Source organism: Panulirus ornatus, chromosome 11, assembly GCF_036320965.1.
Source record: "Panulirus ornatus isolate Po-2019 chromosome 11, ASM3632096v1, whole genome shotgun sequence".
Classification (NCBI taxonomy): Eukaryota; Metazoa; Arthropoda; class Malacostraca; order Decapoda; family Palinuridae; genus Panulirus; species Panulirus ornatus.
The window spans coordinates 58,159,371-58,175,135 of NC_092234.1; the positions used below are offsets into that span (position 1 = coordinate 58,159,371).

The 15,765-nt window shown below is 38.9% G+C and overlaps 1 protein-coding gene across 3 annotated transcripts in view; it reads right to left on the reverse strand.

The window, feature by feature from the left end:
- LOC139751566 (uncharacterized) overlaps positions 1–15,765 on the reverse strand; it is a 307,619-nt gene that overhangs the window by 49,912 nt on the left and 241,942 nt on the right. For all 3 annotated transcript variants that reach the window (XM_071667138.1, XM_071667136.1, XM_071667137.1), the window contains exons 2-3: positions 12,349–13,775; positions 7,482–7,591 (exon numbers count right to left, since the gene is read on the reverse strand). In XM_071667138.1, coding sequence (XP_071523239.1) covers positions 7,482–7,591; positions 12,349–13,716 — 1,478 coding nt within the window. In that variant the 5' untranslated portion in view covers positions 13,717–13,775. The remainder of the gene's footprint in view (positions 1–7,481; positions 7,592–12,348; positions 13,776–15,765) is intronic.

The window sequence follows — 15,765 nt, forward strand, 5'->3', positions numbered from 1 at the left end:
CAAAAGTTTCCATAAAAGGCCATTAATACTTCAGCAAGAACAGGGTCAAAAGCTTTACATTACTATGTCTAACAGTAATAGAAACAAACAAAAACCTAAATCATTAACTGTATTAGATGTCTGATGCTTATTCATCCTGCAAATTATGAAGATTTGTCAATTCCATGGTATCAGTGTGAATCAATAATATTTCAGGATACAGGTGATGAAAATCAAAGTGATGAAACTTTACTATCATAATTATATATTCACTGAAAAAGTGTATAGTTGAGATTATGAGGAATGCATCAATTTTAGAAAAAAAAATACATCATTAACATCAAACTACAAGAATCAATTACCTCCTTTCCTCAAATGAATTTTTCATTCAAATATTACAAACTTCAGATCATCTCATTCTATATTGGGACTTGGTATCATGGGTGTCTGAGATAAATCATACAGATCTGATTCATTAATATTCCTAATTAGCCTACTTATGGATTATAACCCCCAGGAAACAACCTTATCTCTTCTTGCAGGAGTGACTGAAGTTGCACAAATCAAATTTCCCTCACTAACAATCCGTACTAATTTTCACATGGATAAATGAAGTTTTGTTTCTTGGTGTTATTCTCTAATTTGTTCATTTTTTCTTTTACAATAGATCTACATTATTTTTTTCATACACAGTTTAGGGAGTATTCTATGTTTAAGTATAATATTAAGTGTTATGTAAATGTACAAAGTCCCTCCTTTCAACCACGTGTAAGGGGAGTGATCATAATCCAGAACATTTTCCAAGAGCATTGCTAATATCCATACAATTCACTTTATTACAACAAACAGCAAATGCTTTTAATCTAAACATTATTTTGCTAGTCTTAACGAGATGGTTTTGAGTAGTCAATGGAACCTCTCGTGAACATCTTACAGTAATAACTCATGGTGTTGTACTCTCCTCCTTATCATTCTTTCTATGACAAAAGCTTTGGTCACAGTAAAGCTCTCAGTAAGACCAGAACTTAAACAGAATATAAAAGGGAGCTAAAGTGAGAAGTACACACAGAAAAGTGTTCTAAGCGTTTTGGAGAAAGAAAACCTACATTTCAAAAACAGACAAATAGTTGTCATTTGGAAAGACAGGAGAAACTAAGGAGTTCCAAAATCTAGCTGTGTAGGAAATAAACAGACATCATAGCAGCTCTGAACACAACAAATTTGTTGAAAGTATCCTGTTTGTACTACCAAAGGAACTAGTCTCCACATGAACACTAAAATAAGAATGTCTTCTGATAGGCCTAACCTCTCCCAGTAAAATCCTTCCATGGATTGTTTAGCTAGGATGAGACTGTTTATTATGGATACTAACCATCATATGTTTGCAGAAATCTGCTGGGATCCACAAAATTGTAATGTATCCCTCACTAGAAAGGGTAACCCATCCATAATTTGCCCTCTGATCAATCACAAATTTGGGGACATATGCAATTAGTAAGCATAATGCAGTGAGTATGGCCTGGCTGGAAGCCCTCAGCTTGTTTGCTTATACTCTTACAACTGTTACACCATATGCCAAAATGGATTTTCAGGATTAGTTACAGTATTCTATGAAAAAAGAGTGTTCACAACTATTCAAACTCAAGAAGGTGCATAAACATGTCATGCTACAGTGTCTGCAAAAAAAATCTTGTCCACTTCCCCAAACATTTTCAGACAATGTTACACCTACAGTTCGGTATTTTGTCATCTCTCCTTTGGCCTTGATTACCATCCACAGATGTCTAGACATGGAATAGGCAAGGTTTCTGAAGTATTCTAGGTCCATATTTTGGGTCCATAAGGTTTTGATCTCCTGAATGAAGTGAGGCACTGATAAGGTGTTGCAGAAAGCAACCACCTGATTGTGCCTCCTGAATGCCCAGTGAACCTAGAAATCTCATGTGTCCCATATTTTTTCTTGCTTCATGTGAGAATTTGAGCTTTTCTTCCTTAGAAAGGTAAGTCAAGCATCTTGAAGCACAGGCGGAAAAATTACAGTGCCCAGAAGTAAAATTCCTAAAATGTAATAGTAGCCAGGAAAAGTACAGAAAGATACTCTGAGGCACATTGAGGTGGGTTGCTGATGCTCACATCATTAGAAACACAAGTCTTGATAACCAGCTGTACAATGATTTCACCCAGAGAACGTCATGTGCTTATACCGATGCTGAACTTTAGCCATGTATTGCCTTTGAAAATATATTGTGGGCAATGTCTTTTGTGGACACTCCAGATAAGAAGGCAGATTAAAGAATCACTGGGAGGAATATCAACAAAGTACAAGGCTTCAGGAAAGGTAACATGGTCCCCACAGATATCAAATTAGCAAACTTAAGACCTTTTTAAGGCTTCTTAAGATCAATACTTCGAAAATCTGAGGTATCTTTTTCTTGAAAGTATACAAGAGAAGGATATGAAAAAGGTATAGTATAATGAACTTTTTGATCATAAGCTCAAAAAATTGAAGTAATATACACATGTAGAAACATGAAATTAAGTGCACACAAATATATGTATGTGAGCAGGAGAGATGGTCAGTGAGCATTAATGAATTACATATTAATTGACAGATGTGTAAAAAAGAGACTTTTGGATGTAAATGTGTTGAAAGGAGCATGGGATGTCTGATCACTATCTTGTGGAGGTGAGAGTAAAGATCTGTATAGGTTTTTAGGAGAGAGGAAACAATGTCAGTGTGAAGAGTGTTGAGAGTAAGTGGGCTTGGAAAAGAGGCTTGTGTGAGGACATACCAGGAGAGACTAGGTACTGAATGGCAAAAGGTGAGAGTAAATGAAGCATGGGGAGTGAGTGAGGAAGGGAGGTATTTGTAGAAGCTTTGCTAGCATGTCCAAGAGATGCATGTGGCATGCAAGAGGTAGGAGTCGGGCAGATTAGAAAGGGAAGTGAGATGTAAGATGAATAAGTAAAATTGCTAGTGAAAAATAAATGAGAGGCATTTGAAAAGTACTTGCAGGGAAGGGCTGCAAATGATTGAGGAATGTTTAAGGAAAAGATGAAGAGGAAGGTACAGGAGTTGAAAAGAAGAGCAAATGAGACTAGGGGGTAGCGAGTATCAGTAAACTTTAGGGAGAATAAAAATGAGCAAAAGACAAGAGGACAAACAGGATTGGGGAAGAGCAGTGCAGTTTCAGAAATGGCAGAGGATGTGTGGATCAGGTGCTTGCTTCAAAGAATGTGTGTGTGAAATACTTAGAGAAACAAGGATTTGTATGAGGCATTTATGGATCTGGAGAAAGCATATGCTGAGTAGATTGAGATGCCTTGTGGAAGGTCTTAACAACATACAGTGTGGGAGGAAAGCTGCTAGAAACATAAGTCTTTATCAAGGGTAGAAGGCATTTGTGTGAGTAGGAAGAGAAGAGAGTGAATGGTTCAAAGTGAAGGTTGGTCTGTGGCAGGGGTGTGTGATATCGCCAAAATTTTTCAATTTGTTTATGGGTGGCATGGTAAGGGAGGGAAATGTGAGTCTTGGAGAGAGGGATGAGTATGCAGTCTTTAGGGGATGCAAGGGCCTGAAAAGTGAGTCAGTTGTTGTATGCAGATGAAACAGCACTGGTGAAAAACTGCAAAAGTTGGTGACTGAGTTTGGAAGAGTGAGTGAAAAGAGAAAGTTGAGAGCATATGTGAATAAAAGCAAGGTTATGAAGTTTATTAGGGTTGAGGAAAGGTTAGTTGGGATGTGAGTTTGAATGGAGATAACTTAAAGGAAGTGAAGTGTTTTAGCTACCTGGATGTGGACATGGCAGTGAACGGACCTATAAGTAGTCCCAGCAATATCATATGGATGCAATGCATGGGCTATAGATAATATAGATAAGGCTGTGTGGAGGAGGGTGGACGTACTGGAAATTAAATGTTTGAGGACAATATGTGGTGTGAGGTGGTTTAACAAAGATCAAGTATGTAAGGAAAGTGAAGAGGGAGATGTGGTAATAAAAGCAGTGGTTGAGAAAGCTGACAAGAGTGTGCTGAAATGGTCTGGACATGAGGAAAAAATGAGAGAAGGAAGGTTGACAAAGAGGCTATGTGTGTCTGAAGTGGAGGGAACAAGGAGAACAAGGGGACCAAATTGGAGAAGGAAGGATGGAGTGAAAAAGATTTTGAGCAACTGTGGTCTTAACATGCAGGAGGATGAAAGGTGTGCACAGGACAGAATGAACTGGAATGCTGTGATATAGTGGAATGGGGTCAATGCACTGTCTAATGGATGAATCCAGAGCAAGCAAAGCATCCGTGGTAAACTATGGGAAGGTCTGTGGTTGTGGACAGGGAGCTTTAGAATATGGATGTCAGTGGATGCAGTCTTTCCTCATCTATTCCTGTTGCTAATGCAGGAGACGGCAAACAAGTATGAAAAATATCTTCACATTTGAAATCCATGCGTTAAATAAAGGAAATGTAAAGGCAACTTGAGGACAAATTTAAGAGCTTTTGTGAACTGAGATAACAATCTTACCATATTCAAGACCTTTTCAAATCCTTAAAAATACCTAAATCAATACAGGCACACCACTGATTTTCCGGCGCTCTTGGTTCCAAAGCCTTGACGAATTAACCATTTTGCTGGACCAACCGTGATCACATAATAACAATTCATCAACACACCTCTAACCCACTAATTATGCATCTCCAATGTGTCTAAGGTATACTATAGACTGCTAGAAATTTAAATTAAACAAATATTAAATGTAATCTAAATAAATAAATTAAATACATTATACACTGCTCAGGACTGAAGTGCTCATCAGCTACGAGTTTTGCAAATTCGTCCACATACTTGGCAGCTCCTTCATGATTTGCAGACCGCTTTTCTCCACACACTTTATTCATGGAAATTCCATGACGCTTCTTGAATCTTTGAATCCATCCTTCACTATAGTCACACTCATGTTGTAATTTAAGTTCTTTATGGGACAACTTAGCCTGGTCCATTATCGTGCTACCTGACAAGTCCATTCAATCACTCCAACGCTGTTGAAACCTTTCCATCATCACTTGATCGTGCTCAGTACTCTTACCATCTTTCATAGTTTTTCTAATCGCCATTTGTTTCTTGGAATCGCTGTCTGCATAGAATTTCAATATTTTCTCCCTTTGCTTCTTTATATCATGAACAGATGATGAACCAATACTGTAGATGTCACACAGCTCATGCACCAAAACGCCACAGTCCATTTTTTTCAACAGTTCTACCATATCTTGGATCAATATGGACTGGTGTTTATGTTTGACACCAGGACTGACACTTTCATGTGTCTTAGAAGCCATAGTGAGGGTTGAATTTATGCAAAATAAGCTAAGAATCTCACAGAATTGCGGTATCACCATCAACAACTGCAGTGTAAAGAATGTAAATAAGTGCGCCCTACACACAATGCCATCTGTGGCCGCCCAGTAAACTAGTCTGGTGGCCACAATAATTTCAAGTTCCCTCACATAATTTTGTCCAAACTAAAGGAGGTACCGAACCATCAGTTGCCAGAAAATCGGCGGTGTACCTGTATGAGACTTTTTAGGCATTTCAAGATCCATAAGTAGAATGTGCATGGACCAGGTGTTCATGCTGAGGAATTTATGCCAAAAATACTTGAAGAATGAGTCAACTGTACAAGGCATTTTATGGATCTGAGACAGAGACTTTGTGGAAGGTCCAACAAATATATGCGTCATTTGGAAATTTAAAGAATGTAATGAGATTTTCACGAGAAAAGTAAGAAATATTTGCAAGTACAAAGAGAGGAAGGTGAATAGTTCCTAGTGAATGCAGGTCTGCAACAAGGGTGTGTTATGTCACCGGGATTGGCTTATCCTTTGAAAATGATCAATGCATCACACAGTGGGACCCTCTAGACAACAGTATTTCAAGATCTTAAATGCGTCAAATAGCAGGTCCCTCTGGAAAGCATTATTTCAAAATCTTCAAAAATTATTAAAAAAAATATCAAGAATGTTAAGAAACGGAAAAATCTGATAAATCAACCATATTTACTGCTGTATAGACATATACACTTGGCATACCTTGCAAGTTTGGCTTATCATGTGTTTGACAACTTATTGCTAATTCATCCATCATCATCATCATCTCCCCTTTATCAAAGGATTACTCACCAGTGAAAAACTTTTCCCAGTGCTGACAGTTCAACATCTGCAGAATCATTATCAATATAATTTGTGCCCTAAAGACAATCACTGATTAGCCACTAATTAACATGGGGTGTGCGAACACACATACCAAGGATACCTTGTGTTATGTGGGTAACTTACACTCTTGGATAATTTCCGGGTGCTATTAATGCTTGTAACACAAAGCATCTCACCTAACAATTAAGTGTATCTTCCACTTTCAAAGTTTGGCATGCTGATAAAAATGCAGATCCCGTAGTAATAGCTAAAACAGTCAAAATGCAAACACCATAGTTGTCACTGTTAAAGGATTAATCTATTCATGGATGGGGTGGTGGAGGTGGTAAATCCAAGGGTATTCATGATGTGGGTGGCTCCACAGTATAGTGGGAATAGGGGGGTGTCTGGGAAGTGAATTAGGCTGTTTGCAAATAGCATGGATCCGATGGCTTACTCCAGAGAGAAACTCCAGCAATCACTAACAATTTGATAGAGTGTGCAAAAAAGAAAGCTGAGAACATATGTGGACAACAGTAAGGTAAAGTAGGGTTTTAGGTACCTGGGAGAGGATGTGACAGTGGATGGAGTGACAGGAGCATTCCACAGGGTGGAATAGGAGGGTAAGGTTCTGGATGCACTAAGAAATGGGTGGAAGAGCTGGTCAGTGTCCTGCTTTGGCAAAAAAAGGGTATCTTTGATGGTACAGTAGTGCTGAGTGTTGTACTGATATGAGTTTTGGGACTTGATGCAAAACAGAGGAAATAAGTGGATGTGTTGATAATGAAATGCTTGAGGACAATATGTGGGGTGAGATGGGTTGAATCGTGTGAGGAATAACGATGTAAGAAAGAGGTGCAGAAGAGAATGAGCAAACAAAGATGGACTATAAAGATCTATATGTTAAAAGTGGAGGCATGGGGAAGGGGAAGCCTATTAAGGAAGGAATGATGAAATGAAGACTTTGTGGTACTGGGGCCTGATCATCCAGGAAGGTGAGAGGCATGCATGGGATAGAATGAACTGGACCAATGTGGTATATGGGGAATCCTCCATGCTGTCAATGGGCTGAATTAAGGTATATAAAGCAGTCAAAGTAAACCATAGAAAAATCAGTGGGTTTGGCTGTGGATGATAGGATATGAATTCAATACATTATATATGACACCATGAAACTAGATGGGTGCAAATATGGCCACTGTTCATTTGTTTTTGAAACTACCTCACTAATGTGGAAGAGCAATTAGGTACAAAACAAAAAAAATCTCTGGACAAAAGAAACTATAAATTTTACCGTTCTTAACACCAAAGGCACAAACCTGAACATGGCATCACAACTATCACACTCCCATAATGCACAGTTTGCTTCTCCCTTTAACACCTTCCTTCTTCTTCTGCTAATTGGTTCTTCCATAAGTTGGAAGTGATCCTGGAAGCATGAAAAATAAAAGTCACTGCAGATCATGGTAAAAACTTAATGCTGCTATGATGCAATATGACAAGGTCATTAATTTTCATGGTCAATAAAGAAGAACAACTTGCTCACAAAACACCAGCTATTAATCTCTTATTGTTGTGGAGATTAGTGTAACAGTCGGTCGTGGTTTTAGAAAAAGAGGAAATACATGCATGAAAGACATGGTGAATGTAAGTGAGCTTAAAAAAGAGAAGAGTGGCATAAGTTGTGAGTAAATGAAACAATGAGAATGGAGGAGTGAAAAAATTTAAGGGAAACAGACCCTCAAGTTGAGGGTGAAGTGCATGGTATGCAAAAGTTAGAATGTGAAAGTATGAAAAGGCATAGCAAGAGGTGGAATAAGAAAATTAAATCAACAATAAAAGAAAATTAGAAAAAGAGAGATATAGGGATGTTTACTGCAGAGAAGGTGTGTAAGTGAGTGGAAAGAGTACTAGAGAAAGCACAAGCAGGTTAAGGAAAAAAAAGAGCTAAAAAAGAGGTTAAACAAGAGATGAGGTAAGAAAGTATTAATGAATTTCTGAAAGAGTAAAGAAAATGCTTAAGAAAAAGATTAAAAGCTTTAGGAAAAAACAACAAATGGGATAGCAGTATACTGAGAGGATGGAGTGGTAACATGCAGACAAGGGGTGAAAAAGAGATGGTATAAGTATTCTGAAATACTATGGAATATATCAAATAACAGGGTGGCAGATGTGGTGTGTCTGAGAAGAGGGTGGATGCAGAATGACAGTCATGGCAAATGGCATGGAAAAATGAAGTGGTGATGAAAGCCTTGCATATGATGAAGGGTGTCAAAGCACCAGAAAAGGATGGAACTGCAGGGGAGTTTCTCATGAAGAGATGACAGTGCTGGTGATTGGTTCATTAGGCTCTTTAACATCCTTATGGCCTAAGGTGAAGTGCATGAGGACTGACAATGTATGAACAGTGTCCTTATATAAAGTCTAGGGGAACAAAAATGAATGTGCAAATTACAGAGGTATAAGTCTGTTGAGTATACCTGATAAGGTGTATGGAAGATTGGTGACAGGGTGGTGACATGCCCAGAACATCTGACTGGGAAGGAACAATGTGGCTTCAGGAGAGGTAAAGAGCATAGGATCAGGTGCTAGCTTTGAAAAGTTTTTTTGAGAAATATTTGGAGAAAGAAAGTATATTGTATATGGCAATTGTGAGTATGGCAACTGTGATTTTAGAGAAAGCTTACAAGAGGGTTGATGTAGTAACCCATGAAAAGTTCTGTGCTGTGAATTTTTTATTAAGAAAGTATGGCATATGCATGAGTATGAAAAGTTCCCAGTGAAGGTAGATCTACATCAAGGATGTAAGATGTGTCACTGAAACTCCATGGTGTACGTTTCTGACCATGATGCATCCACTGGCCACCTAAGATTGTACCTACATAGGTTCGAATCCTGGTTGCATCAGCTGGTCCACAGTAAACCCAGCTGTCCATTCTACCAACGGGGCTGTCGATAATTTAGGTACCTGGCTTAAGCTTAGGTATCTAGTATATATTCATAATTACCTCAGGACCAATTTCTATTACAGAATCTGCATTACCCATAACTAATCTAAAGACACCTGCATCCCAAGGCTGTGCTACTTCCAGATGATAGAAAAAGAAGACTCCTTTGGAGTGAGAAGTCCTTTGAAAAGACTATATTTCCAATGAAAAAGCCTCACCAAGGTTGACTCCATTCACGGTGTAACCTCAAGCATACACAGTAAGCAACACCTTTGGCTAGGGTCTGCATGTACACAAATACATACATATAAATACAGAGACATACATACACAAGTAAATATTCATACTTGCATGTCTTCATCCATTCCTGGCACATCGTTCCAATTCACTGTATTCCTTGCACACCTTTCACCCTCCTGTATGTTCAGGCCCCGATCGCTTAAAATCTCTTTCATGAGAGGCAAGTGTTTTGGGAGCAGATGAGTGAGTGTATTAGCAGCTTTGATGCTTGAGACCAAGTTATAGTGATGGGTGATTTGAATGCAAAGGTGTGATGTGGCAGTTGAGGGCATAATTGGTGTACATGGGGTGTTCAGTGTTGCAAATGGAAATGAAGAGCTTGTGGATTTGTGCAATGAAAAAGGACTGATGATATGGAATACCTAGTTCAAAAAGAGAGATATACATAAGTATACAGATGTGAGTAGGAGAGATGGCCAAAGAGAGTTATTGGATTACGTGTTAATTGATAGGTGTGTAAAAGAGAGACTTTTGAATGTTAATGTGCTGAGAGGGGCAGCTGGAGGAATGTCTGATCAATATCTTATGGAGGTAAAGCTGAAGATTTGTAGAGGTTGTCAGAAAAGAAGAGAGAATGTTGGGGAGAAGAAGAGAGTGGTGAGAGGAAGTGAGCTTGGAAAGGAGACTTGTGTGAGGAAGTATCAGGAGAGATTGAGTACAGAATGGCAAAAGGTGAGAGCAAATGACGTAAGGGGAGTGGGGGAGGAATGGGATATATCTAGAGGAGCTGTGATGGCTTTTGCAAAAGATGCCTGTGGCATGAGAAAGGTGGGAGGTGGGCAGATTAGAAAGGGTAGTGAGTGGTGGGATGAAGAAGTAAGATTGTTAGAGAAAGAGAAGAGAGAGGCATTTGGATGATTTTTGCAGGGACATAGTGCAAATGACTGAGAGATGTATAAAGAAAGTGGCAGGAGGTCAAGAGAAAGGCGAAAGAAGTGAAAAAGAGGGGAAATGAGATTTGGGGAGAGAGAGAATCATTAAATTTTAGGGAGAATAAAAAGATTTTTTGGAAGGAGGGAAATAAAGTGCATAAGACAAGAGATCAAATGGGAACATTGGTGAAGGGGCCAAATAGGGAGGGAACTACCAGTAGAGATAAAGTGAAAAGGAGATGGAGTAAGTATTTTGAAGGTTTGTTGAATGTGTTTGATGACAGAGTGGCAGATATAGGGTGTTTTGGTCGGGGTGGTGTGTGAAGTGAGAGGGTCAGGGAGAATGGTTTGGTAAACAGAGAAGAGGCTGTGAAAGCTCTGCAGATGATAAAAGCTGGCAAGGCGGCAGGTTTGGATGGTATTGCAGTGGAATTTATCAAAAACAGGGTGACTGTGTAGATGACTGGTTGGTAAGGATATTCAGTGTATGTAAGGATCATGATGAAGTACCTGAGGATTGGCAGAATGCATGCGTAGTGCCATTGTACAAAGGGACAAAGGTGAGTGTTCAAATTACAGAGACATAAGGTTGTTGAGTATTCCTGGGAAATTATATGGGAGGGTATTGATTGAGAGGGTAAAGGCATGTACAGAGCATCAGATTGGGGAAGAGCAGTGTGGTTTCAGAAGTGGTAGAGGATGTGTGGATCAGGTGTTTGCTTTGAAGAATGTATGTGAGAATTAATTAGCAAAACATTTGGATTTGTATATAGCATTTATGAAGCTGGAGAAGGCATATGATAGGGTTGATAGAGATGCTTTGTGGAAGGTTTTAAGAGTATACGGTGTGGACGGTAAGTTGCTAGAAGCAGTGAAAAGTTTTTACTAAGGATGTAAGGCATGTGCACAAGTAGGAACAGAGGAAAGTGATTGGTTCCCAGTGAATGTCGGTGTGCGGCAGGGGTGCGTGATGTCTCTATGGTTATCTAATTTGTTTATGGATGGGGTGGTTAGGGAGGTGAATGCAAGATTTTTGGAGAGAGGGGCAAGTATAAAGTCTGTTGGGGATGGGAGGGCTTGGGAAGTGAGTCAGTGTTATTTGCTGATGATACACCGCTGGTGGCTGATTTGGGTGAGAAACTGCAGAAGTTGGTGACTGAGTTTAGTAAAGCGTGTGAAAGAAGAAAGGTAAGGGCAAACGTAAATAAGAGCAAGGTCATTAGGTTCAGTAGGGTTGAGTGACAAGTTAAATGGGAGGTAAGTTTGAAAGGATATCTGGGAGTGGACTCAGCAACGGATGGAACCATGGAAGCGGAAGTGACTCACAGGGTGGGGGAGGGAGAGTTGAAGAAGGTGTGGAAGGCGAGAACATTATCTCTGAGAGCTAAAATGGGTATGTTTGAAGGAATGGTGATTCCAGCAATGTTATATGGTTGAGGCATGGGCTATAGATAGGGTTGTATGGAGGAGGGTGAATGAGTTGAAAATGAGATGTTTGGGGACAATATGTGGTGTGAGGTGGTTTGATCGAATAAGTAATGAAAAGGTAAGCGAGGTGTGTGGTAGTAAAAAAAGTGTGGTTGAGAGCAGAAGAGGGTGTATTGAAATGGTTGGTCACATGGAGAGAATGAATGAGGAAAGATTGACAAAGAGAATATATGTGTCAGAGGTAGAGGGAACAAGGAAAAGTGGGAAACCAAATTGGAGGTGGAAGGATGGAGTGAAAAAGATTTTGAGCAATAGGGGCCTGAACATGCAGGAGGGTGAAAGGTGTGCAAGGAATAGAGTGCATTGGAACATTGTGGTATACCGGGGTTGACGTGCTATCAATGGATTGAACCAGGGAATGTGAAGCATATGGGGAAACAATGGAAAGTTTTGTGGGGCCTGGATATGGAAAGGGAGCTGTGGTTTTGGTGCATTATACATGACATTATACTTAGTCACTGTCTCCTGTGTCATACATAAACAAAAAATCATTAAAAATATGAAAGAAAACAAGAAAAACTCTGTATTGATTTGCACAATGTCAATACATGAATATATATATCTGACTATACACTTACTTCATTTGGTATTTTCTTGGCTTTTCGGATTCGAGAAGATCGTCGTAATTTTCCTTGATCTGCTGTTTCTTTCCCAATGCTACAAACATCATTCCAGTTTCTATTACATGACTGACTTGACTCCAACACAGCTGAGTGGTGACTTTTCTTATCTTTTTCCTGACTCACACTAATTACTTTAGCATGACTTTCATTTATTTCTTTTTTATTATTAGTTTCTTTGGCATCTGGAATCACCAATTTTTTCACAGAACTTATACTTATATGGAAGTTACTTGCACAGTCTTTTGGGATGCGATTATGCATTTCACACCATTTAGAATAAACAGAGGAATAAGTACATGGGTCACTATTATTCATGTGTTTCACACTGTCATCTAAATCCCTTGATATTCTTTCTTTGTCACTCACGGCCAAAGGGTCAGTCTCTTCTTCATTACCAACTACATTAGTCTGATCATCATTTATTTTATAAATCTCCCTTTTTGCAAAACCCGATGGTAAGTTATATTCCTTGGCGCTTTTTTCTAACCAATGACTTTTTAACCTAGTACTTGGAGCATGGATGGTTATCACACTGCAATCTGAAAATGATGCATTATCCCTATGATGATCAATTTTTGGATGCATATACTCTTTATCAAGTGATGAGGAATTTTCAGTGTTAGTTCCTTCCTCTGCTTTCAAGTGATAGGGTCTTGATCCATTACTAAATCCATTTTGTGCATCTAGTGGAAGAGAGACATAATCTTCATTAAAAACCTCACTAGTAGCAATTGCTAAGGCATCCGGAGGCCTTGTAACTGATGAAGAAAACTCTAGGGATGCTTGCGGTGGTGAGATTGTCAATACCTGCTCCTCATGAAGTACATCACTAGACTGTAAAACTTCTCCAGTATTGAGAACTTCTTCAGTAATCAGATACCCACCTCCCGTGCCATCCTCAGAATTCAAAGGCTGAGGCAAAATGTAAGTTTTACCATCACTTGTGAGAAGTGTCACAGCTTCTCCAGTTGCTACTTCACCATCTATGACAGAACCTTTTCTGTCTCTCTTCTCTTCAGTCTCACATGCTTTTCTTCTTATCCCTCCTCGTTCTCTACTTTCTGAACTAACTAGGGAGGCAGATGTGATGTGAATGACTTGGCCATCAAAAAGTTGAACATGAATCTGATTAGCAGATCCTAAAGTGTCAACACCAGGAGGTAATGTTGCAAGAACTGTAGGGGAATCACCTGAGCTATTTACAGGATTCAATGATTCAATTCTTGAGGATGGTAATTCCTCATTGTTTTCTACACCTTCAGTTGTTTTATGGTTTACTGGATTCTGAGGTAAAGTGGAAAAGTTCCCCTTTTTATCCTCCATCTTTCAAGAGTATCCAGGTCTGCCTTATTTCTTCATCCTTGTCATCTGACTACCACTGTCTGTAAAGATGAAAATTTCTAATAAAACATTACATGTCATATAATCTAATAGCTGAAAAAAATATAAATTTGAAAACAATGAACCTAGAAAAAATAATCAGGAGTATATTTCAGCCCCAATCATTCCCACATTCAGTAACCTTTATATCAATAAAGGCACAAAGAATGAGATAATAATAAAAGATTTTGTGCACACACACACCCAAGCTGACCATAGCAGAGCTCCATGCAGTGCTCCCTATTTCACAAGAGTTTGCAGAGCCAGCAATTCATGAAACCTGTAATATAAACCCAATCTTCATTTCATGTGGGATAAGTATATGTGATTTCACTATCATGCAAGGAACCAACTTCTACCCATCTCTCTCTTTATATGTGGTCAAAATTCACTGCTATGCATGTGTGTGCAGTAGAAAATGCGCCAAAACTTCAGTGAGGGTTGGCAGGTAGAGTAAATGTATCCTGGGTGGAGCACGTCAAGTTCTCACCTGTGGGTAAGTCTCGCAGTAACCACCACTGTGTGCTGATTTGTGCTACTTGCATAATTGGGGTATACCAGCTAATGGAATTTTCCTGCAACCTGCAGCAGTTGTGTTTGTTAATATCACATCCAAACATCTAGCAACACCCTCTCCTACCCCCGGAACCTGCAGTTAAACAGAGAGAGAACCTCTCTGACCTTAGAAACGAAACAAGAAATCTTTCAACATGTTGGCCAAAACTAGAATATCCCTATCAAATATTGTTGCTACATCTAAAGATGCACAAAGAACTAATAGAGGTCTAGTAGAGAGCAACAGAGGTGGTACCAAAACTAAGACAGCAGAGTTACAGGGTGAGGCTTGAGGCTTTACATTTGCCCTTTGCCCACCTTGCAAGAAAGGAGTGAAAGTTGACCAGAACACAATCTATGTTTTTAAAACATCAATAATGTAGACAATGAACAGTTCTTTGAAAGATGTAGGATAACTGGAGGACATAAGAAAGTAAGCAAGAGACTTTTTCAAAAAGGTGAGAGGAAGTACTTTTATAGTATAAGAATAGTGGATAAATGTAATAAAATGACTAAAGACATGGTTAACATAGAGAGAATTAAAAAACTTAAGATGTATGATTGTTCAAAAATGAGGCTTCAAAAGTGAAAAACTCCTCCTGTACAGTAGAAATATGTAATAGCACTGAAACAAAGGAGAAATATGTAATTGCACCAAAACAAAGGAGCCAGAGGGTTTAGCAAACCTGTAGATATAACAATATGCAATGTTAGAGACAGCAACCATGGTCTAGGGATACACATTCAGTGCTCCACAGTAAAAGCAAAGATATCAAAGAAAGCCAGTAACACAGACAGTGAAAAAACAAAACTATTGAACTAAGAGATTAATAAAATAGGAAGTCGAATGACAAAGATCTTTAATAATTTTTGGACTGGATGATCATAAACAAGATAGAGAAGGAAGGGGGATAAAGAAAGAATTCTCTTCAAAAGATTACCGGGGGATAGTGGCACTGCCAGACACAATTCCCATTACAGAGGAAAAAATAAATTGATGGTTAAAATCAAGACACAAGAGGTTGTCCAATTATGATCACCTTTGCTTTAGAATCATTTTTTTTCATTACACTTTGTCGCTGTCTTCCATGTTAGCGAGGTAGCACAAGGAAACAGACAAAAGAATGGCCCAACCCACCCACATACACATGTATGTACATACATGCCCACACACGCACATATACATACCCATATATTTCAACGTATACATATATATATATACATACACAGACATATACATATATTACATTTACATAATTCATACTTGCTGCCTTTGTTGATTCCAGGACCCTTTTCTTGAAAGGGTATTGCAGGTCTAGGGCTAAACTACTTCCAGTAACAAGAAATAGAGAACCTCCTTTGGAGTGAGAATTTCTTCAATACATCTGTACTCCCTTTCCTTAAGAGATGATGATAAAGCCTTGCTGAAGATGACTT